The sequence below is a fragment of the Lagenorhynchus albirostris genome, chromosome 6, assembly GCF_949774975.1.
Source record: "Lagenorhynchus albirostris chromosome 6, mLagAlb1.1, whole genome shotgun sequence".
Classification (NCBI taxonomy): domain Eukaryota; kingdom Metazoa; phylum Chordata; class Mammalia; order Artiodactyla; family Delphinidae; genus Lagenorhynchus; species Lagenorhynchus albirostris.
This window is the reverse complement of record NC_083100.1, coordinates 23215501-23240555: the sequence shown is the minus strand read 5'-3', so window position 1 is coordinate 23240555 and position 25055 is coordinate 23215501. Positions and strand designations below refer to the sequence as shown.

The window sequence follows — 25055 nt, the reverse complement described above, 5'->3', positions numbered from 1 at the left end:
CAGAAAACTGACCATGATATTTATCTAGCACCTCAAGGCCTTTACATAGTCTCTTTTTTCTGCTTGAAATATTCACTAGACTCTCTCCCCCCCGACCCCCTCATCGTTTACATAGCTAACTCTTAATTTGTTTTCAGGGCTAAGTATCTTAGTCAGTTTACTTCTGCTATAACAAAATTACCATAGACTGGGTGGCTTAAACAACAAACATTTATTTCTCAGTCTGGAGATCTCAGTCTAAGATCAAGGTGCTGGTAGATAGGATGTCAGGTGAGAGCCTACTTCCTGATTTGCAGATGGCCATCTTCTCATTGTATCCCCACATGGTAGCCAAGAAGAAGCAAGCTATGTTCTGTCTCTTCTTATAAAGGCACTGTTTCCATTCATGAGGGCTCCAACCTCACAACCTACTTACCTACCAAAGACTCCATCTCCAAATACAATCACATAAGGGGTTAGGATTTCAACATCTGAATTTTTGGTGGGGGTGGGGACTCAAACAGTCAGTCTGTAGCACCAAGTTTCAAAGTCACTATTAAGGGCATTCCCTGATCCTCCCAGATTAGTATAATTTCCCAGATATAGTTTTTCACTTAATATCTCCTTATCAGCATTCATCACACAAGAGATTTTTAAAAAAGAATACCTGTGTTCTCTGCTGGATTGTGAACTCTGGGATAATAGGGCTGGGAATCATACTGCTCACTTCTATATTCCCAACATTTTGTGGCACTAAAAAATATTTGCCATCATACTAATGTTATAGTTGCTATTTTAAGACATCATGATCTAATTTATGGATCATAACAAAAACTGCCTTACTTTTATGCCTGCCTCCCTTAAGTCCATATTGTCCAGCCCTCACTGATTTGTTATCCTAAAACACTGCTATCTATCGTGTTATATTCCAGTGCAACTACTCTGTCACTATCTGTTATTTCTGGCAACAACAACAAAAAAGAGATAAAGAGAGAAAAGATGATTCTCTTCAGAATAACAGTCAAGGACCTCCATAATCTGACTCAGATAAATTTTCTGATTTTGGCACACCCCTTTTCTCCAACACAATGCTTAGTCCTGGCCAAAGTACCTAAGAAACTGGATACAAAATACTTAATCCTGCTCTTGGACTTTATTTTGACTTTTTACCCTATTCCTTACTCACTTTGGATGCTCTCCACCTTCTCATTTGTCCATCCAGAGCCTTCCCCATTTTGAAGTCCAGGCTCATCTCACACCTTCTACAAAGCAGAAGGTTCAATCTGCTTTGGGCAGACCAGTCTTCAGTGATTTCTCTTTCTGTTCAATTTCCATTAAATATTACTATTTTAGTTATGTTTCTATCCCATTTTACCATTTACCATAAAGGAATATTTTATTTGTCCTTTATCATCTCCATACTTCAAAGGTTTGAAAAACTAAATGATAAACAAACACAGAAAAAAAGTATATATATATAAACAAAGAATAGTTTTCCTTGTAAAAATTAACTGATAATTCATGAGTGTAAATGCATACTCTTGAACAACATAGTATTAAAATGGTATTGACATGCTATAACAGTTAGTTGATATGATTTAAGGAAAATAAGACATTGGAGAAGCTCAGAGATAGTGAAGATTAATATGAATCAAACAGCATCTCTCCCCTTTTGCTTGTTAAAAATAAACAAAATCTGGAATATTGTACATGGCAAAGCAATTCATTAGCTGCCATTGAAAAAATGAAATGCTTGTAACTTCTTGACATAAACTTTAGAAAAGTGTAGCTAAAGAAAGAAAGGAAGAGATTGTGTAGGAACATTTGAAGTTTCCAGTGCTTGCCTCAATGCTACCCACATTAGTGGGAAAGGTAAATTAGAATGTATTAAGACTTCTCAACAATAATGCACAATTTGGATATATGCAAATTAAAGGAGAGTCTAGGCAGCTAGGAAAAAATAATAGAAAAGTTGTAAGTGCAGAAGTAACTTTCTACTACCATAGGTTTTCTTTAAGTGTAGGAGAAACAACTAGAAGCTCTTCATCTTCCAGGGCCCCATATAAATTAGTAGGAAGAGTCTGGGTCATGCTATCCCTTAGGGAAAACAGTACTCTAGATTAAAGAGAATAAATGATTATAAGAAACATTTTCTTAAATCAGAAACAAAAGAGCAGTTCCCAAACTGCTCCTCAAATGAAAACTCACATGATCCAGTTAAGTTGACCACCTCCACACACAAGCATGCAGACACAAACACACACACAGATTTTAGTGGTATACCAGTGAAAAATATAAAATCCTTAGCTCTTAAACTCTAGATTGGAAGGGAAGACAAACAGATCTCAAATAAATAGGCAAGGGAGTAAAGGGGAATTCACTCTCACCATAACAAAGCAAAATAACTTATAAGAAAACATACACAGCTAAAAATAAATTTTAACCTTTCAAGGGAGTGATAATATAAAAATGAATTATATCCCAAGAAAGCTTGCAACAATCACTAATTGCAGAGAAAATAGGAAAACAATTTTAAAAGTTGCGGAAGAAATAACAGATGTGGAGGACATAAACAAATGTCACAACATAAGTATAATTGGTGTCACTGACATAAAAGAGAAAGTATATACATAGATATAAAAAAATATTTCTTACTGTTGAGTTTGAAGGTTTCTTTGTATATTTTCAGTAGCAGTCCTTTAACAAATGTGTCTTTTGCAAATATTTTTCCTACTCTGTTGATTCTCTTGACATTGTCTTTCACAAGGCAAAAGTTTTTAATTTAAAAAACATATAGCTTACCTATTATTTCTCTCATGGATCATTTCTTTGGTAATGTAAAAAGGCATCACTATGACCAAGGTCATCTATATTTCCTCCTATGTTACCTTATAGGAGTTTTTATAGTTTTACATTTTACATTTAGGTCTATAGTCCATTTTGAGCTAACTTTTGTGAAGGATGTAAGATCTGTGTCTAGATTCATTTTTTCGTATGTAGATGTCCAGTTGTTCGAACACTATTTGTTGAAGAGACTATCTTTGTTCCATTGTATTGTCCTTTCTCCTTTGTCAAAGAGAAGTTAACTGTATTTATGGGGGCCTATTTCTGGGCTTTTTCTTTTGTTCCATTGATTTATTTGTCTATTCTTTCACAAATATCACACTTCCTTGATTACTATAGCTTTAGTGTTAAGTCTTGAAGTCAAGTAGTGTCAGTCTTTCAACTATGTTCTTCTCCTTCAATATTGTGTTGGCTCTTCTGGGACATTTGCCTCTCCATATACTTTAGAATCAGCTTGTCCATATCCACAAAGTCATTTCCTGGGATATTGATTGTGATTGCATTGAATCTATAGATAAGTTGGGAAGAACTGACATCGTGACAATATTCAGTCATCCTTTCTCTAAACATGGAATATTTATCCATTCGTTTAGTTCTTTGATTTCATTCATCAGAACTTTGTAGTTTTCCTTGTATAGATCTTATACACATTTTGTTAGATTGATACCTTAGTATTTCATTTTTTGGGGGGTGACCAGTATATTTTTAAATCATGTTTTCTTAAGAGTATTTATGAATTTTGACATACTATCATTAACTTTTAGATTGCTATTTTTCTTTCTAGTTTAATTTTTATTTTTGTAAATATAATTTTACGTATACAAAAATATAAATTAAAAAGCATAAAACAATTTTACTTTGACTCTTTGTGATATTAATGGGCCATCAGTAAAACTTTCAAATAGTGCCAATATAAATAAAAATTTTAAATCTATGGGAACTTTGAATAGGGACTAAAATAAGCTTGTCATTGTATGTATATGTCCCCAAATGTGTCAATTCTCTTATTAGCCAGAGAGTAGTGTAATATTTCAGTAATAGTTTACAGTATTCCAAGTACTTTTGTCATTGTGATGTTTGGGGACACCAAGCGTATCATCCAGGTATACAGATCTATAGGTAGAGTCATTCTGGGATGATCTGACCTGAATTGATACGAGTCCAGTTGATCTGTAGGAGTAACTAAAATTCATATTCTTCTAGTTATTTTTTTTAATTTATTTTATTCAAGTATAGTTGATTTACAATGTGTTAATTTCTGCTGTACAGCAAAGTGATTCAGATATATGTATCTTCTTTTTCATATTCTTTTCCCTTATAGTTTATCACAGGATATTGAATATAGTCTCCTATGCTCTACAGTAGGACCTTGTTGTTTATCCACTCTATATATAATAGTTTGCAATCCCAAACTCCCAATCCATCTCTCACCATGCCCCCAACCCACCTTGGCAACCACAGTCTGTTCTCTATGTTTGTGAGTCTGTTTCATAGATAAGTTCATTTGTGTCACATTTTAGATTCCACATGTAAGTGATATCATATGGTATTTGTCTTTCTCTTTCTGACTTACTTCACTTAGTATGATAATCTCTAGGTCCGTCCATGTTGCTACAAATGGCATTATTTTATTCTTTTTTATAGCTGAGTAATACTCCTTTGTATATATGTAACACATCTTCTTTATCCATTCATCTGTGGATGGACATTTAGGTTGTTTCAATGTCTTGGCTATTATGAATAGTGCTGCTATGAACAGAGGGGTGCATGTATCTTTTTGAATTATAGTTTTGTCTGGATACATGCCCAGGAGTGGGATTGCTGGGCCATATGACAACTCTATTTTTAGTTTTTTGAGGAACCTCCATACTATTTTCCATAGTGGCTGCATATATTCTTCTACTTTAGATGAAACATGTTTAGAATTCCTTAGTTGTTATTTAAAGAAAATAAAGTAATTAAAAATAATACAGCTCTGTGTAATTTGGGGTAATGAATAGTATATTATTAACAATGAAGCAGGTTTGGCTATGCTTTACAGCCAAATTTGAATACCAGTATCCCCACAGTAACTGCACAATAATAATAATAATAATCATGTACCATTTGACTCTGGTGCTGCTTCTTCTGCCCACTCTGTTTCCACAGTCTTTACTTTGGATCTTGCAGTAGTTTGCCAAACTTCCTCATCACTTTCTCCACCCAATTATTTTATATCTAAGACTTTGTTTTGTTTTTGAATATCTTTAAAAATATTTTTCCTTTTTTTTGTTTCTACATCCACATACGTTTCCTTAAGCTTTCAGCATTATATCAATACTATTTTATTTTCTAGAGATTTCACCCTCCAAGAGCCATGCTGTCTGTTGTTAGTCTCAGGCTAAAGCTTGTGCTTAGCTCTAGTGGGTCACTGCCAGTCAGAGCTCATTGCACACTATGCTTATCCATATATGATGGATGATGAACATCTAATTTCTAATTCCAGCTTCTGCTGTAGCTAACTGTTCCATAGCCAGTAATTTAGTCCTTACATGGAGTGATGGCACAGTGGGAGTTCACATTTATTCTGTGAACAAAACCTCATCTTATCTGCAAGAAAAAGCTGACTTCCTGGAAGATAGCAAGAAGAGCAATCATCCTTTTAAAAAACAATGCCTTTCCTGCCCCTGAGTTACTTTTTTTTATTATTATTATTTCTTTAAATCAGTGTGCCCCATGCAAATGACAACTCCTTAAAGAGTATTATACAGAGATACACAAAGTTTACTTCTTAATGCCCACAACTGCTCTGTGGGTTATATTTTGGCAAACATCCTTAGTTTAATCCATACTAGGGAGTCACAGTAGAAAGGTATTATTTCTTTCTTTTACAGATGAGAACACTAGTCTCCAGAAAGACTGTCTGTTTCATAAGCAACCAGGCTTTTAATTGGCAAAGATATGATTAGAACATAAGACTCTAACTTCTGCTAATATTCTAGTTTAACCTATTTCCAGAATAATCAAGAGCTATTGAGTATGAAATTTAATACACCTAAAGGATTTTTTTAACTTATAAAATTTGAGGTGCAGGCTTCACAGAGAAAATAAACTAATATCTATCCTGCTTGTTGTTAATTCCTTGGTAAATGGTACAGCCCTGGTGAAGAATATCCGATCTGTGAAGGCTTGGCAAATTCAGGTGAAATGTGTGCTGTTTTTCCAGTGTTTATGAGAAATGTGATGGAAAATTTCCTGAGATCATATTTATGTTCCCCTATCCACACCACTGATTTTATGGTGGAACAGATGACACTCCCAGAAAGATCAGCAAAACATTTTGGGGATTATGAGATCTTTGGAAATTAGAGAACTTGGGGATATATGTGTTGTTACTATTACTTCTGTCCCTTATCACACTTGCAGGGATGGAGGGACATCTTATTGGTGAACAGCCTGCTTTGTACATGATTTAAGTTAATGGAGTTTGGATTTCTGAAAAGTGGTTTTATAAACCGAAATGCTCAATTCGGTTCCCAGGTAGAAATGCAGTATAGCTCAGAATATTAGAAACAGGTTTGTTTATCCTGAAACAAACTGATATTGTCAAGAGAACTTCAACCTGAATATAAGCCTGGTCATTAAAAAAAAAAAAATCTGTCACGGAAAGGAAAATAGCAATTTGTATGTGAAACATGAGAAGTAATAAAAGAATAAGAGTATCTAATGCCTCAGAGAATGGGAAATAAGCAAAGTGAACCACATATTTTAATTATGTGGAAATACATATGATCTTAAATTTATTACCAAGATTTAAAGAGATAGGATGCAAGATTGGAATAGAATAATGGAAATACATGCCTTATTCAATAGAAATAGACCAATTTGAGTCAAGGTAGAGTAGATGTACAGCTTCTTAGATCCCTGTGTACTTCTAAAGTGGAAGTGGCATGGAGAAGAATATTTGGGTGATAAAGAAGGTGAGTAGCATGTCATCCTAGGGCATGATAGATTTCCTCCTCTACTCTGAAAGTTATTGAGTAAAAGTAGAATTATTTGAATTCTGAATGATGCCAAGGATTATTACTAACTTTAATGAGGTGGGGGAAGAAGACTTTTTAACAGAGCTGCTCAAGACCAAATAAACTGAGTTTCCTGTTACCAGAAGTTTTAAATAGAGGCTGGGCAATAAAATAATATAAAATTAATAGAAATAATTAAAATGAGAGATGTGTGAGTGGATTAGATAGATTTAAGGAGTCTTCCAGCCTGGAGATTCTAGAATTCCATGATACATGAATTCACTTTCGTCAAGCTAGTTTTGACTATATCTTAATTGTCCCTATAATACTGCCAATTATGGAAAACATCTTATTTTGTACCAGAAACAAAGGCACTGCTTCTTCTAGAACCATAGAAACATCCTGATCATTTGTATTCATTGTAAGGATTTCAGCCAGTGTGGCTTTGGCAGATGTGGATCATGAGAAAACCTTATTCCAAGGTTGAATGTTCCTTCCCAGAAATGCGAGGAAAATCGTTTTCTAATTGTACTTTCCAAACTGGATGTGGAGAATAATTATTTCAAAAATATTATCCCAGTTTCAGTTAGAAATTTCACATGTCTGTGTAAAGCAATCCTCTTTACTACATTCTTATCTTATTGCAGCTTTGTGCAACAACTCTTGGTGCCAAAGCAGAGGCTGCTAAGAAAGTATTTCATTCTATATTTAGTCTTTTGCTTCAGGTGATGAAATACGTTGTCCTGCCTCTGTTGACCTTGAATATTTTTGCCAGATCAATCCTCCAAAGACTTGAACTCAGGATCACACCTGCATATTTTGGTTACCATGTATTCCTGAAAGTCAGGAAAGAGTCCATTGAAAAATTGTGCATTTCAGGATTTTTACTGACTCAGATCAGAGGTTAAAAGAAGGTAAGGTAACAAAGCAGCATCATCACAGAGGGCTTTCCACTGGAAAAATGGCATATCCTCATTATTACAATTTAGACTTGGAACAATCGTTTAGCTAAGTGGACAACGCAAGTGTTAGACTGAGACTTTATCTTGAGAATCATTTACCAGAATCTGGGAATGACTATAATTATACAAAGCATAGATCTCAAAATAATTAAGTTCTGTAATCAAGTGCCAGCCGCTATGGGAAATCACTATCAATTCTCTAACATCTTTTCTGCTCTTCCCCCAGCAATCTGGTTCTTGTCATGTTCCCAGAGTTATCATCTTAAAATTGTTATCTGACTGCTTTTCCAACTCCTCTTAAAACCCTTTCATTTCTCCTCATAGCCTACAGATGAAAACTCTTTAAGGCTGTAGGAAGGATCTTTTGTTATATGACCATTTTTTATCTATTTAGACAATATTTTCCATTACTCTTCTCTTCCTGAAAGCAAAATACTTAACAATCTCTGAATATCCCACAGTTTACACATGCTGAACACTCATCCTTTTTTCTTTACTATTTTCACCTTGTGGACACCTGCTTATACATATAGATACTGTTCAAATGTTTGCCTTTTTAAAGACTTCATGACCATCTCCCAAGTAGAAAACTGATTACACCCTTCTCTGTCCTCTCTCACTGTATCCTGTATATTATATATTAAATTATTTATGAAAATATTATAATTACTTGGTTATATATTTGTGTAAGCTGTTAGACCATGAGGTCCTTGAAGGCAAAGTTTATTTCAATTATCTTTAGATCCCCAGTGCATAGTACATTTTGAGATTTTTGCATTATATTTCATATCATGCATTTTCAAAAGGAATGTAGAAAAATTGCAACTATAAGAAGATAATGTTTTTGAGAGATAATTAGGGTGAAGGATAATTTAGAATAGGTAAAATAACATGAAGCCAGGAGTCAAGTTAATACATAAAATGCATGTACTCTACCTTAAATACTTTCTATTAAAAGTTGGCTATATGGACATTCATTCCTTAATAAAAGCCATAATATAATGTTATTTTCTTTAATTGCTAAAGGAGGGCTTCAACTTTTGGGGCCTAAGTATTCTAAGAGTCAACACAAATTAGACCTAGTCCGCCATGGAATTTTCATTGTCAATAAGAGAAATCTCCTCAAGCTGTTCAGCAGCAATGCAATGGCTCCTGCTATTAAGGCCTGAATGACATTTCAACACTGGGTCCATATTAAGAGTATATGATACTCTAGTGTAATATATAATCTATTGAACAATAGCCTCAACAATAACCTTTCAATAATACAGATTTTCATAGTGCTGTGCCTTTTAACTATCCTTACTCTCGTGCAGTAGAACAAAACCACAGACAACTCAGTAAAAGCAATTCTATGGTGGTGAAGGGGAAGAGGAGAAAGTGATCTCTGAATATACAAACTTCTAACTCTTGTAACTTAATCCAAAGAAACAATGTAAAGAATTTGAGAAATATGTGTACTTTATATCCTTCATATCCTTTGTATCCTTGGTAAATAGAGGATCCTCAGAAGCAACTGAATAAATTAACGAACTTAAAAAAAACACAATAATCTAATTATAGCATAGAACTGGTTGAAAGAGACCCAAGTACTAGAGAATTTGGGTTGTAGGAATTTCCTCATATGTAAGCAGACTCAGTGATGTGCAAGGCCACATTCAAATATAGAGAAGGACTGCTATATGTGGCCAAAGAAAAAAAAATACTTGATAAAGAGTTGCTTCTCTGTCCTATGGACCATGTGAACACTGGGCCAGAAATAGACAAAATATTTGGAAATAGAGAGGTCTTGACTCTGGTGATATGAGAAAGAGGGCTGGTTCCTGGTCTGAATGAAAATGAGGCATCTCCTGGAACTTTGTGAGAAGAGGGGCAGTAGCTGGGTCTTCACATTCTAGGCTCAGAGAGATGGTACTTTAAATAAAATTTTTAATTTTAATCCCACCATTGCAAGATGGTAGGATTGAGGCTATTAGTAAATATAATTGCCCCTCTGTATCCACTGGGGAATTGGTTACAGGACCTCCACAGATACCAAAATCTGCAGAAGCTCAAGTCCCTAATATAAAATGGCACAGTATTTACATATAACCTATGATCATCTTCCTATATTCTTTAAATCATATCTAGATTACTTATAATACCTAATACAATGTAAATGCTATGTAAATAGTTGCCAACATGCAGCAAATTCAAGTTTTGCTTTTTAGAACTTTCTGGAGTGTTTTTTTTCAAATATTTTGGATCCACAGTTGTTTGAATCTGTGGATGTGGCACCCACAAATACGGAGGGCCAACTGTAATATGTTTCTGTAAGAACTAGATTCAGACAGGATGTGGAATCCAACTTAAAAGCATTCATTATCTGTGAATATGTTAAACAGCACAGAACTAGGTAAAGCAGAGGCACACGAAACTGTGAGGGCTTAAAGAGAACAAATAATAGACAAGAGAAATCAGTAAAATACACAGTAAGTTAATAGTAAGTGCTACTGAAAACAAGACAAAACAAAATAGGAAAGAAGCCTAGTATCAGAGGTGAGATTGCATTTTAGATAGGCCTCTTTGATGTGTCTTTCTGCAAAGTCCTGAAGATAGGGAAGGAACCTAGTCATTGGTTTTCTGAGAAAGAACATTCCCAGAAGGAAAAACAGTGGGTTCAAAGTCTTTGTGTAGCTAGAGTAGCGAGGGAGGAGGAGAGTGTTATGAGAAGGAATTAGTGGTAACTAGGCATGTGATGGGTGGATCGTGTAGGGCCTTATTTTGTAGTTAGGATTTTGGCTTTACTCTGGGCAATGAGGAGCCATTGGAGGGTTTGAGCAGAGGAGCAGCATGAACAGGATCCTTTAGGCTTCTGTACTGAAAAAAAAGATTGTAGAGTGACGAGGCCAGAAGCAGTTAGGAGGCTACTGGTGTAATTCAGACCTAATGCTTAGAATTTGTTACACTACCATGACTCTTTATTAAATCCCTGTTGTGATGATCCAAAGACTCAAAGACTCTTTGACTTCTCACTAGAAATAGAAAATATATCATTTCTGCAACTAAAAGTGAGCTAATTACTTATTCACTGAATTTATTTATGTCCTGCATCTTTCCAAAGAAGGTATGAGGTGGATGGGGGAAATGCTATTTTCCTGAGGCTGTATGATAATGTTTTCAACATGGTCTGAAATTTTATATATAATAACTCAGGCAAAATTCAGAAGGAAATAATTTATTATGCCATGAAATAAAGCTTCTTTGAGAAAATAAATACCCAAATAAGATATCCCATGGGATATGGGGCATTAGGATCCATTTGCCTACATTGTTCTTTGTATCTATAAACCTCAAGAATTATCCATTAAAAACAGGGATTCAGCGACATTGTCATATTTGTGATTGTGTTTCATTCATTGAGTCATTGGTTCAGCAGCAATTTATTGAGAGTCCCTATATGCTAAGCACAAAGCTAGGCATTGGGGATATGGTAGGGAGTAGAAAATAGTTCCTGCCCTCATACATGTTACATTCTATTGGCAGAGAGAGACAATAAATGAAATAAGTGATATATAGCTTAATAGATTGTGATAAGTGCTATAGAGAAATAAACAGTGAAGGGGAAAAGGGAGAAGCAAAAAACTGAGATGATACAGTATTTTCAGTAGAATTGTCAGAGATGTCCTCCATGATAAGGTGAAATTAAAGAAAAGGTTTTTAACTGAATTCATGGACCAACCCATGGGAATATCCAAGGGGATGGCATCCTAGCTTCAGAGGAAGTGTGTGCAGAGGGGAGCATGGTTGGTGTGTTTGAAAAGCATGGAGGGACGATGGACTGAGTTGTCTGGTACAGTGTCTGGAGCATGTGACCAACTGTGAAATGGATGAATGAGTCTCCTGTGTCTTGAAATCTCTTAGCACTTAGGCTAAATTCCAAATACCTACCTCACTGTTGCCAATAGGCCCTGAGTGGCCTGGCTCCTCCTACTTCTCAAGTCTCCATTTCTACATCTTCACTACCCCCTCCCATCCATTCCACTACCCACCTCCCGCCTCCCCCACCTCCCCCCACACTGACCTTTCAGCTTCTTGAACAAGTCATGCCCTTCTCAGGGCCTGTACCCTGCACTTTGTATTCTGTTCTACCTAGAACATTGGGCCAAAAGAAAGGAAAAAAAAAATGAAAATATCAAATGTAGAGGTCTTGAGGTAGTTGAAAAAATTTAGATTTAATACACTGAAAATAATTTTTTCTAGACAAAGACCTAAGGTATGCATAGAAACTTAATTTAAAAAAGAATGAGAATATCATTTAATTACCCAAGGTTATGTTTTTCACAAATATGTCACATACATACACCTATATGAATGATGACTGGAGAATACTCAGAGAAGCATGTTGGATGCAGTAAGAAAACTACATAATAAAATATATAATTCACCAAATTTAAATTGATACTTGAAACTTTGAAGGCATTCTGGTGGCATCTCTCTTATTTCCAAGATGACACCATTATTCATAATCTCCACATAAAGTTTCATAAACTAACCTACCAATTTCTATTCTTCTGCTTCTACAACCTAAAACGATAACATAAATACAAAGGATAAAACAGAATAAAAATAACTAGTAACATGTTAGTAGTTTCATAATTCTATATTTTTTCCTCTGTACCAAGATGTCTTGCTATATGTAAACTTGTTCATACAGCCCTAAATGATATAGGCTATGCTTCTATTAACACAGATATATTTCCAGTTGAACTCTCTCCTTCTTTATTATGTATATCATTCGTGCATTTACCTAATAAATAGTATATCTTATAAACGCTGTATGACAGTTGCAGGGGAGTCTACTTGCCAGCATCTTGCCTTTCCTGTGTAAACGATGGTTGAGCTAAGAATCCCATTGAAGTTTCTCAATTGACAGAGGTGAACCTGGAGCTCCAAGCAATCTACCCTCCCAAAAAAGGACAGTAGTTTTGCATCCAGCCAGGGAAAGCCTGTTCTTTCCTGAATGCTCAATCCTGCCTCTCTGATTCTGCTAGAGTCTGTAATATCTGCATATAATGCCGTCTTCTGTATTTGCTTTGTTTATGATTCTTGGTTGATTCCAGATTCCTACACAAAAAAAGGGTGTATCACTTGGAAGTGAAGGCAAGAACATTTGGACATGGGCACCCTTTACTTCAGAAAACCAACCAAGACCATTCTCTGTGTGGACCTGTACTTGAATCTTACTTTCCTCTTTCACAGTGCCCTCAACACCCAGCCCTAATGCAGCCAAGCAGCTCTGTATCGAAGACTAAGTAAGGGTTTAAAGTAACTTGTATGAAAGCATTAAGCCCTTTTAACTTTTAGCTTAAAGTTTGGGGGACTCTCACAAACGGGACAGTAAAAATGTATCTCAAATGTGACAATGTTTTTCAAGTAATCTAAATTCTAAATGTGAGCTTTCCTAATGTCATCATTTTATGAGCTCAGTGAAACCAAAATTAGATCTTTTACCTATACAAACACAGAAGAAGAAAATAGTTTAATTAGATTTTGGTTGTATGTTATTCTGCTACATAAAATAATACATGTGTATTCTGTGGTAATTGAGAACACTGTGACTGATAGTCCTTTTACAAATTCATATAGTACTATTGAGTAGATAGACACAGGTAGATGAGACTGCAATATAATGGTAGTAATTGGATCTCATTCCACTATTTATGGAAATGTGAGTAAACAATTTCACATAAAAACTGAACTAGAGATCCAAGAGAATCTTTTTTAAAAAAATAATCACAAGTTTGAATGATACCTGGAATTAAAAATGTGCTGTTATAAAAGTTCTTTGATTTGATCTTCAAAACAACACTTTAAATTATACTGAGCAGAACATATCATCCATATTTTCAAATAAAGACAGTGAATTTCACAAGTGTTAAATGTAAATGTGAAATGGCCTGTCCAAGGTCACGTAGGTCATCTAGCAGAGCCAGAGCGAGAAGCCAACCACATCTTCTTGTTTCTACTCTCTCCACTTCCTACTTTGTGACACAAGAGGCATTAATTTCTTTCTGTTCCACCCCTTCCTAATGAAACACATTAGCACATTTCTGTAAAAACAGGTAATTAGCATCAATCTGGAAGTTATAATATATTTAGTTCTCAAAACTGAAGTCATTTTTGACAGTAACAAACTCTAATATTTCTGCAGTTATGTGCCAAAGTCTGAAAAAGTCAATAATTTGCACAAAGAATATGGAAAAATAAGGAATAAAACAATTACAGAAAATATAAACTATTTATAAAAACAGATGATAATTCTTGCTTACTGTTTGTAAAGTATAAATGGGCTTGACCCAACCAAATTTGATATGATTTATTTGTAGGCTGTTCATAAGCTGCAAAAAACTCATGCTTATATAACATTTTTTATGAAAAATAATTTTCAAGAAAAATGAAAAGAATGACACTACTTTATACCTTTGTAAAATCTCTTTAGTGTATGGCTTAATAGATTGTCATATTGAGGGATGTTTTTCTTTTCTTTTTTTTCAGCCTTAGCAGGGATATACTTATTTTAGTTTTTTTAAAGAACCACTTTGGTCTTTATTGATCTTCCATTTTCATAGTTGATAGCATATTTTTTCTAAACTTAAAGTCTCATGTTTAGCAGAACAATTTTGAGGCTGTATTCTTTTCATTATTAGGAGGTCAAGAAATTAAGTTGCCTTTAAAATTCTATTTTGATTTCACCTTCATAGTTTTAATATGTTGTTTTTTCATTTAGTTCTAATTATTTTTAAATATCTACTGTTATTTCTTCTTTGATATGTAAGTTATTTAAAACTGTTTTAAAATTCACATATATACAGGTTTTAAAAATATATGATTTTGTTATTCATTTATAACAAGTGAATTGTGATGAGAAAAATATAACCTCTGTGATAACAAATATGTTCAATTTGTTAAGACTTGCTTTATGGGTTTCTATATTGTCTGTTTTTATAAATGTTCCATATATACTTGAGAAGAATGTATAGTCACTAGTTATTTGGCAAAGGCTTTTATATACAGCCATTAAGGTTGTAATTTTTATTCCTTAAAGATTCCATATCTTTTTGAATTTTGAATTAGAAAATAAATTGAGAGAGGTGCATAAATCTTTCACTTTGACAGTAGATTGGTCATTTTTGTTTCTATGGTGCTAACATTGTCACTTTTATCAGTTAAGATGCATTCAGTATTTTTATATAATTTAGTTTAAAAATCTTCCTAGGAGTGAAACATTTTATCATTTTATTTATTTACATAGGGACTATTTTTATCCCTAATAACACATTTTTGCCCTAAGGTCTTTTTTGTCTGATATTAATAGAGCTACTTCATCTTTTTTTTTCCATTCCTTTTAGGCTAGGTATCTTTTTTTTTCTTAACTTTTGACCTTTTTATGTCCTAAGGAGTTTAGTGTGCCTCATGTAAACATCATGTAGCTGAACTTGTTCATTTTTAGCCAAACTGAAAAATCTTTGTCTTTTAACTTCCTGTTTAGGTCGTTTGTATTTACTGGTATTATTATGTTTCACTTTTTTTCTACTGTCTTTTCTTGTTTGTTTTCTATTCCTACCACTTATTCTAGTGCTGTATTTCTCCTTTCTTGCTTTATTTTGGATATTAAAACAAAAACCTATTTCTCATTTTTTGTACTGGTCTAGAAGTTATGTACTCTATTCCTGTTCTTTTAGTGGTTAACCTTAACGTTTCACCATGCAGACTTGACTTCATAAAGTTTAAAATTAATCAGTGTAGTGTCTTCCACAGGAATGTTATTGTCAATATTACTGTTGTTTTCTTGTTTAAATTTCTTCAAGCACTATTGATGTTATATAAGTGTTTGGATATACTGACATGTTTACCAGATTCTTTGCTCACCCTTCCTTCATTTCAGATCTTCCTTCTAGGATCTGTTTTTTCCCCCCTTGAAATACATTCTTAGTAGTTCCCCTAGGGGAGAACTGCTTTGTTTAGCTGAGGATATTTTTTATTTGCCTATCTTGAGAGGAACTTTTGATAATTCTAAAGTAACCTGATTTTCTCTTGGCTCTTTGAAGAAATTCCAGATCTGCCACTTACTAGCTCTGTGATACTGTTCAAGAGTTTTGGAGATAATAAAGCTGCCCAAACTATTCGATGCTTGTGAGGATCAAATGTATATAATGTGCTTAGTAGAGTTTCTAGCATGTGTTAAGCGCTATGTAAATAAATAACGTTTCCTTCTCTTTTTTTCTCTTCTTATTCTTCTAATTATTTATATTGTTGCCTATGGTGCTCTGCAGTTGACTAAAATTTATCTAAGTGAAGATTTCTTCTTGTTTACACTGTTTATTCCACCTGGTATACATTTTTCTTCCAGAATCTGTGGTTCTACATCTTAAATTTCCAGTTTCTGTAAATTGTCAACTTGTAATTCTTTGAGTGTTTCCTGTATCCCATTTTATATCATTCTCCTCTGAGATTTTGACCAGGAAAATGTATTCTTTTTTTCTACCATCCCTATTTTTAACTTATATACTGTCATGGACTGAATGTCTGTGTCCCCCCAGGCCCCTACCCAGATTCATATTTTGAAGATATAACCCTCAATGTGATATTATAATGCGGTATCTTTAGACAAATGTATTTTTCAGTTTTAATATTAAAAAGTAAATATTTTAATGGCAAACATGTACAGATAAACAACAGTTGCAAAGCAAAGGACAGTTTTTAATATCTACCTATTAGTAAAGGACTACGCTTATATAGTACTTTTTTTTAGTAATTTTTAAAATCTGCTAATTTGAAAAAGAAATAAATATCCTTTTATCACTTTAATGCAAATGTCTTCACTCTATAATCTGCTTTTCTGGCAGAATCTTTGAGCCTTCCTCTCCAGTGGTTGCTGCTCATAAAAGTTTAATTCTCTCAGCATAAAAGTAAGCAAGTAAAAGCAAGCAAGCAAAATGCTTGTCTTGATGCAAGTGCCATTACGGTCTTAGAAATTTTGGGCAACTTTTCTTCTTCATTTATAGCATCACTTCATTCATTCATTCATATATTTATTCATTCTGAAAGCATTTAATGAGCACTTCAGTTGGTTAATCATAATGCTTGATGCTGTAGAAACAGAGAGAGGAAACAGTTCCCCATCAAAAACACAAGGAAGGAGGCAGATAAGCAGTTCATTATATTCAGTGAGAGAAAAGTTACTAAGAGAACACATAGAAGGAGCAAACAATGCTGAAGGATGTGGAGAAGATGAAGGCATTGAAATTTTCTTGCAGTTGATATTTTACAAAAAAAAACCTAGATGTTTCTTTTCATGATATGGACACCCACTCATTTCTTAAACTTTTTTTTGGGTCCACCACTTGAAAGCCACTGCTTTTTTAACATCTACTAATGACTCAAATGGAAAATCCAATGACTCATTCTTAACCACCCAGCTCTTCAAAATCTTTCATCTCTCAAGATGTAGCTCCAAAGTCCTCTCATTTCTGATTCACATATTTCTTCAAAATGCAAGCTGCACTCCTGCAGCATTTAATTAATACAAATATAAACAATGCTGACCTACTGTTTTATGTTGTATTACGTGTTTGAAATTGTCTTAGCCCACGTCTAAATTTTCATCATTCTGAGGTTATATCATCCACAGAGCCTAACATAGCCCTGAAACTAATGTATATGTTAAAAAAGTGCTGTTTAGTGGATTAATCTGGAAGACTATAGAATTAATACAGAAATTGTGCAACAGCAGTTCTCTAATCAATTTGAATTACTAAACAATATAAGGAAGTATCAAATTGTGCAGACTCAAATAAGATAATAAGATTCAGGCATAAAGATATGTCCTTAAAAGTAAAAATAACTCAGACACACACACAAGTTATTCACAGAATACAACCATTCATAATAAATTAACTGCAAGTTGATTTTTTTAACAGATTACTTTTTTATGTTCTTGCAAATAGTGGCAACAAGTTGGCTACTTCAAGTGGTGACACTACAGTTAAATTATGGGACCTGTCTAAAGGCAATTGCATTTTGACCTTCGAAGGACACACCCATGCAGTATGGTCCTGCACGTGGCACTCCTGTGGTGATTTTGTGGCTTCCTCCTCATTGGATACAACTAGCAAAATCTGGGATGTTAATAGGTAAGAAGTAATTTGAACAATATTAGCACCCTATGTTGATAAATATACATGGATAAATTTTCCCTCAGTGGGAAATTAAAAGAAAAACCCTGTTAATTATAAAACTATAGAGTTACTTAAATAATCTCTGTAAAATCCATTTCTAATTCCATTAATCTCTGTTGATGTAATGAGTTCTTTCTAAATGTAGGTTCAAGATCAAGCCTATGTAATCAGATTAGAATTGCTTCATTGGGAAGCTGTTTTAAGCAAGATAGAGACAAAGACTTATTTTAAAGAGTTAGATTTTTCGTTCTCCCCTCCATAGGTCTGCTGTCTCTCTGGATTGTCAAACCAACAATTCAGTAGGCATGAAGATGACAGAAATAATTGTTTGCTTTTCACTAAATTTTGATATATTATAACATTTCTCAAATTAAATGCTTCTTGGCAATTCACAAATTGTAAGAATTAATCCAATTTATGGAAAGCAAAGTCCTATACAATACCATATGCTTTGATCTTAATTCCAGAGAGACAAATTTATTATATTTTTGCTATCAAAATACCTGTATTTTGTATTTTTGGATGATTATTCCATCCTGTTAGGTATACAAATAAGATAAAAAGAGCTGGTATCCAATACCCTGATTGCTTCAGCTAACTAAGAGATTAAAGATCATCAGTCAGATTTCTGATCACTTTAATATTTTAATCCATGCCCAGATTCCAAATATAAGTGACAGTGACTCCTCAAAATTTATGTGAACAATTATCACTGAGCCATTGTAATTTATTTTGTAAGAGAAAGATGAACTTGCATTAAAGGTGGACACTATTGTTTTGGGGGTCATGGGTAAAACAGGTACCTTTAACAAACTTTCCCCACTCTTCCTTGAATCATGGATAACATATTTAGAAGAGAGAGCATGTAAGGTGCTTACAGAAAAGTCAACAGGTTTCCTGGGAGGGTTCTTTGAAAGGGTGTGCTCTGTTCTATCTGTAGTTTATCTCTTAAGGCCATGTGCCAGTCATTATGCTATTTTCTCTCAGTACCAAACTCGCCCTCCTGTATCTTTTTTGTGATGCTGGAGCTGGAACTTTGCAAACCACATTTTTGCTTTGCCATCTGACTCTCTATTAGGCTTTGGTAATAGTGGGCACCTGCAGGAGACCACAAGGCTAGGGGAGGTAGAGGGGCCTGCTTCTTCCTGTTCCCTTCCTGTGGGCTGCTTCTGGACTTGCGGTTCCAGTGGATATCCCCTAGCAGCACTTCACCTCAGCAGCATCAGTTTATTCTCATCACAGCAGCTGAATCCAGTTGACAGTTTTTCCAGTGCTCGCAGAAACAGCTGCATCATGCCGTCCATCATCAAAGACATTAGTTCCAGCAAACAGGTGCCCCCTTCTCAGAGCTCTGTGTTCCCAACTCTGCATGGCCTCTTTTCCAAGATGAGGAACATCAGTACTAGCAATCACATGCCCCCTCCTCAGAGGCTGAGTTTCAGCTCTGTAGTGCCCCCACCAAGGTTTTACGTTTCAATAATGCCACTGCAGTGCCTTTGTTCACTCAGTCCTATGGGTGGTAGCTCTTTCCTGCGGCGGCTTTCTCCATGATACCTTAATGTTCTTGCTTTCTCTTTATAGTCATCTAGCTAACAACTTTATGCATAGTTAACAATCCCATATATTAAATTCTTGCTGTTAAAATGTTAAGTGCAAGTTCTGTCTCCTGTCTAGACCTTGACAATTACAGAGCATTAATGGATAAATAGTATAATCCACTTGAGTTACAAAGATACAGATCACTAATGTTTGTGATATTCTGAATGAGAAAACATGGCTCTAAATAATACATTTTAAACCTATTTCTGTCTAAAATAGTGACAATTTAAGATATGTTTTAATACTCATGTGCGTACCATTTGGTTATCTGGAATAATCAATCATGTAATTCTTAATTTTATTATGTTTCTATATTATGCAACCGTATTTCATAAATATTTATTATAATAGATTACTGGAATTTTTTAAAACTACTTTATTTTGGAGTATGATTGACATACAGAAAGCTGTGCATATTTAGTGTAAACAACTTGATGAGTTTGAAGATAAATATATACCCATGAAACCATTACAATCAATGCATAAGCGTATCTATTGCCTCTAAAAGTTTCCTCCTGCCCTCTTTATTATTGTTATTTTTATAAGAACACTTAATATAAGATCTAGCCTATTAGAAAAATTTTAAGTATGCTAACAGTTCTGTTATCTATAGGTACTGTTTTGTACAGTAGATCTCTAGGACTTATATAAGTGAACTTTTAACATTTATCTAATTTTAATTTTTTATCACTTTTGGCTTAGATGAGGATTTTAATAGAAGACTGTGGTCCATTCTAAAATATATCTTCAAATGTCTTAATCATTCAAAGTGTTTAAATCAAACTGTGTTAAAAAAAAAAAAAGATTCCCAGTAGACTCAGCCCTACTTAGAATAATTTCAAACAATTTGACTTGAAAGCTTTTCTCCATAACCCTGATATCCAAATACTGTCTTCCAATTGAGACCCAGTAGATATTGATATAACAGATCAAAATTGCTTCTGATTGATGCCAAAAATCCTTTACATTTCAAATTTCCCATCAGTGTCAAGAGCTCACTGTCATCATCAAAGACAAAGAAATTATACCAGTTTTGAAGCTGAGGTAGTGGATAAATATTGACAAATAGGGAGAGATTGATTGTTTCTTTGGTGGCTATTGATAGACCTTTCAAAGTTATAATCAAAGCACGGAGCTGTAATTTATGATTGCTCATGGATCCATACTGTGTAGATATGTCTAAAACTAGTGTCTTGCTTAAAATTTTGTAGGTCATTGGAACTGGCTTAGTGACTTAAGGGGAGAGGTTATTTGCCTTGGTTAGATGATGGTGGTAGAAACTGTGCTATGCTGGGTCATATACTCTTATATTGGAACCACATAGTTTTGTTTTTTAATTTATTTTTTATTATTTTTTAATTTTTTATTTATTTTGTTTATTTTTGGCTATGTTGGGTCTTCGTTGCTGCGTGCAGGTTTTCTGTAGTTGTGGTGAGCGGAGGCTACTCTTCGTTGCAATGCGCAGGCTTCTCATTGCGGTGGCTTCTCTTGTTGCAGAGCACGGGCTCTAGGCGCACGGGCTTCAGTAGTTGTGGTACGCGGGCTCACTAGTTGTGGCTCGTGGGCTCTAGAGCACAGGCTCAGTAGTTGTGGCACACAGGCTCAGTTGCTCCGCGGCATGTGGGATCTTCCCAGACCAGGGATCGAACCGCTGTCTCCTGCATTGGCAGGCAGACTCTTAACCACTGCGCCACCAGGGGAGCCCAATGCCACATAGTTTTTAATTAAAAAAATATTGATAGACTCTGCTGTTCACCAGAGATGGAAGAATTTAGAATATATTCTTTTTGTATTTACAGTCTGCCCTTCCCTTTGAACCCCTGGCTCAGCCTTGAATATCCTTTGGTTGGTGTCATATCCCTAGCCCTATAACTCTTCCTGAATTGGATATTACCTGCTAAGACCATCTAATTAGCTCCTCACCAGAAAATTGTATACCTGGAAATCATAATTAATGTAAAATATGCAGATCAAGACCCACGTTTACTAAATGCTAATAAGAATCTCTGGACAATATCTGGGGCATTCTTAGTCTGGATGCACTGACACTCTACGAGGTTTCTATGAATAATTAAAAGTAGTACTTCAATGGTCTTTTGAATAATCATTTATAAAATAGTAGAAACTTACATGTGTTTTAATTTGTAATCATTGATTGCTACCTTAATTTTCAAATACATGCTTTAAAATCAGTCTTTTTTTAACATCTTTATTGGAGTATAATTGCTTTACAATGGTGTGTTAGCTTCAGCTTTATAACAAAGTGAATCAGCTATACATATACATATATCCCCATATCTCCTCCCTCTTGCGTCTCCCTCCCACCCTCCCTATCCCACTCCTCTAGGTAGTCACGTAGCACTGAGCTGATCTCCCTGTGCTATGTGGCTGCTTCCCACTAGCTATCTATTTTACATTTGGTAGTGTATGTATGTCCATGCCACTCTCTCACTTCGTCCCAGCTTACCCTTTCCCCTCCCCGTGTCCTCAAGTCCATTCTCTACCTCTGCGTCTTTATTCCTGTCCTGCCCCTAGTTTCTTCAGAACCATTTAAAAATCAGTCTTAAAGCACACACACACACACACACACACGCACACACACACCATTGTATCCTAAGTAGAGAATTCTTGATGCATGGCAATTTGGTTGCATAAATAATAGAGAAAATCAACACATACACATGAAGAAAGTGCTTTCCCTGTTCCCATCCACATTCAAATTATAATTTAATTGTCTTATTCTACATAAATCTATAAAGTGATGAAAATTAGATAGGAAAATCAGTAAATGTCTCAGTCGACTATAAAAATTGTGTTTCTTTAAAGCATAAGCTCATCAATAAATATTCATGTAATGAATTACCAGTGTTGGGCTGTGTTATAGACATTAGAAAATTCTAAGACTCCGTTACTGCCCTCAGTGAGATTACAAGTAATTTAAAAATGCAGCAATTTTGAAACAGAATGTGCAATGCATCTGCGGTTTATAATATCAGATAAGATATTCTGGTTGGCCCCTGGATGCTTTTCTCCCCAAGGTAGTTGGGTATTTGTATGAGTGCCTATACCACACTGTATCTCTGAGGTTTGGAACACAGACTGTGTGCCTGTACTTAGCTTGTAGTTTGAGGGGAAAGGATTTGAAACAAGCAAAATGTTACCAAGTGTAGCTGCCCCCACTGATTTTAACACAATATTACAAAGGCAAGAATTGAGTGGTTTGTAACAAAGGTGGAAGGAAACAGAGTGCTTTGTATAATTCAGCTTCTGGACGCTAAACAATGGGAAGTAAATCTGCTGCCCTTATATCCAGGTGTATTGTTTCAGATGACTTGAAAATTATGTTTGAGAGAAAAATAAAAGTTTAAGAACTATGTTTAGAAAAGTAATTTGTGGTTACCACTGCATTCCATTCACTGGAAGCGAATATATCAGAAAACCTACCTCGTTTTTGAGAGAACTGTATTGGCAAGGAAACCATGAGCCTATCCTTAATAATCTCCTGACTCTTCTAACTGTAGAACAGTCCTCAGGACCCTGAACTTACATTCAAAGGAAGTGGACTGCTAGTGTTATATAGTTTGGAAGGTAGTCACAGACAACAGCTCCCACTTCAGATGTGGTCATAGAGGAAAATGGACAAGGAAAAACCTTGGCCATGGAACAAAGCCAGAGACCACAAAGAATAATAAGCAAAGGAGCTCCTCTTAGTGAGAGAGGCATGATTCAATCAAAAAACTTCAGTACAATGACAAAGTTTCTCACGATGCCTGCCCAGGATTCTGTCACTCTTTGGGCTAATGACTCTTGTGTATTTCCCATTTTTTCCTACTTTCTGTACTGGAGTTTGTATTGCAGTATTGTGCCCTGCTTCATCGTTGTACATTTTATCTGTGATAGTAGAGAAGGCAGAAAGCTTGTCTTTTATTTGGTTGGTCACTAGAACACAAGAGACACCTTTCAACCCAGTGGAGCAGATTGTGCATCATGCAGAGATCATGGACTGCGAGATACAAGCAGTAAATGAGTGAGAATTTGTGTTGTCTCCTTTTTGCGGGGGTGGGGGGTGGGGGATATAACTGAATACTGTACATGTGAAAAGAAGGACGGCACAGATATTTGGTGCGCAAAAGGCCAAACTGTGGCAGAGACTGCTAGCTGTTCACCAGAACTCGCTTTCTCCTTCTTCCATGTGAATTGGACACCTGGCTTTCTATCTAAGTGGTGTTTCTCAGCCTTGCTTTAAGTTAAGTGTGGTTATGTCACTAAGTTCTCTGCAATAGAATATAAGTTGAAATGATATGCACATTTCTATATTCTTTCTCCCATGTGGTGGGATGGGATATTAATGACCATAGCCAGAGTAACCTTAGAAACCAATCGTTGAAAATGACAGTATGATCGTCAGCCTGCTTGATGTAAAGCCACCCCCAATCCCTACCTCCAGTTCACCTGCAGCATTCTCTGGACTAATCAGAAATAAGAAAATAAATTTCTATTTTATTTGAAAAATTATATTCCCACTCTGTTTGTTGTAGTACTTTGATCTGCCCAGTCCCGTATAGGCACCTTGTAAATATTTTTCAGGTAATGTTTTTTTTTCCTCACGACATATTAATAAGGCAACTACTACAAGCCCTGTAATGTTATCAAAATTATTTGGATGGCATAATAATAGAAACTCTGTGCTGATATTAGATGGCCATTCAACTGCTTTTTTTTTTCCCTTGCCCCTTCTCACTTCTCATCCTTGACATCTGTTGCAATACTTTTGGAGCCTATTAAGTCCTATTTGCCGTTAGCAATATCTGTAAGTCAAATAACTGATTTGCATGGAAGTTAATGCCTATAAAGGTAGCTGTTAAAATGCAAGTACAGTAAATTAGTGCCTCCATTAGTGCCTCCATTAGTGCCTCCATTAGTGCCTCCATTCAATAATAATGATTTCATTTAAACAATAGAAAAAACACTAAGGACTTCAATTTCATAGTAGCATTGACTATACTTACTGATGAAAATCAGTTTTGCTGATTGCAGTCAGGCTGATAGGATACAAAATAGTACCTGCTTTGTGGTTAACCTTATACGTTTGTTTTTTTCAAAAATTATTTGTAGACCCAACAAATATGTATTGGATACTTTGTTATGTGCATTGCTCTAGTCACTAAGCTCTATCAGTGAACAAAATAGACAAAAACTCCTGTACTCATGTAGATGACATTCTATTGCGAGGCAGAAAATAAGGCAAATTAAAAATAATAATAATAAACTATTATATATAGTATTTGGGGGTGTTAAGTTTGGTAAAGAAAAAATAAAATATGAAAAGTGGAAAGGAGTGGTGGGCATAGGAAGGAATTGCAATTTTAAACAGGATGGTCAGGGAAATTCTCACTGTGAAGTTGATATTTGGGTAATCTGAAGTAGGTGAGGCAGTAAGCCAAGACAAT

The 25055-nt window shown here is 35.0% G+C and overlaps 1 protein-coding gene across 1 annotated transcript in view; it reads left to right on the top strand.

Moving 5' to 3' along the window:
- The window catches only part of SPAG16 (sperm associated antigen 16), an 873487-nt gene that overhangs the window by 429370 nt on the left and 419062 nt on the right, over positions 1-25055 (top strand). The window contains exon 12 of the mRNA XM_060151305.1: positions 17776-17961. Within this exon, the coding sequence (XP_060007288.1) occupies positions 17776-17961 (186 nt within the window). The remainder of the gene's footprint in view (positions 1-17775; positions 17962-25055) is intronic.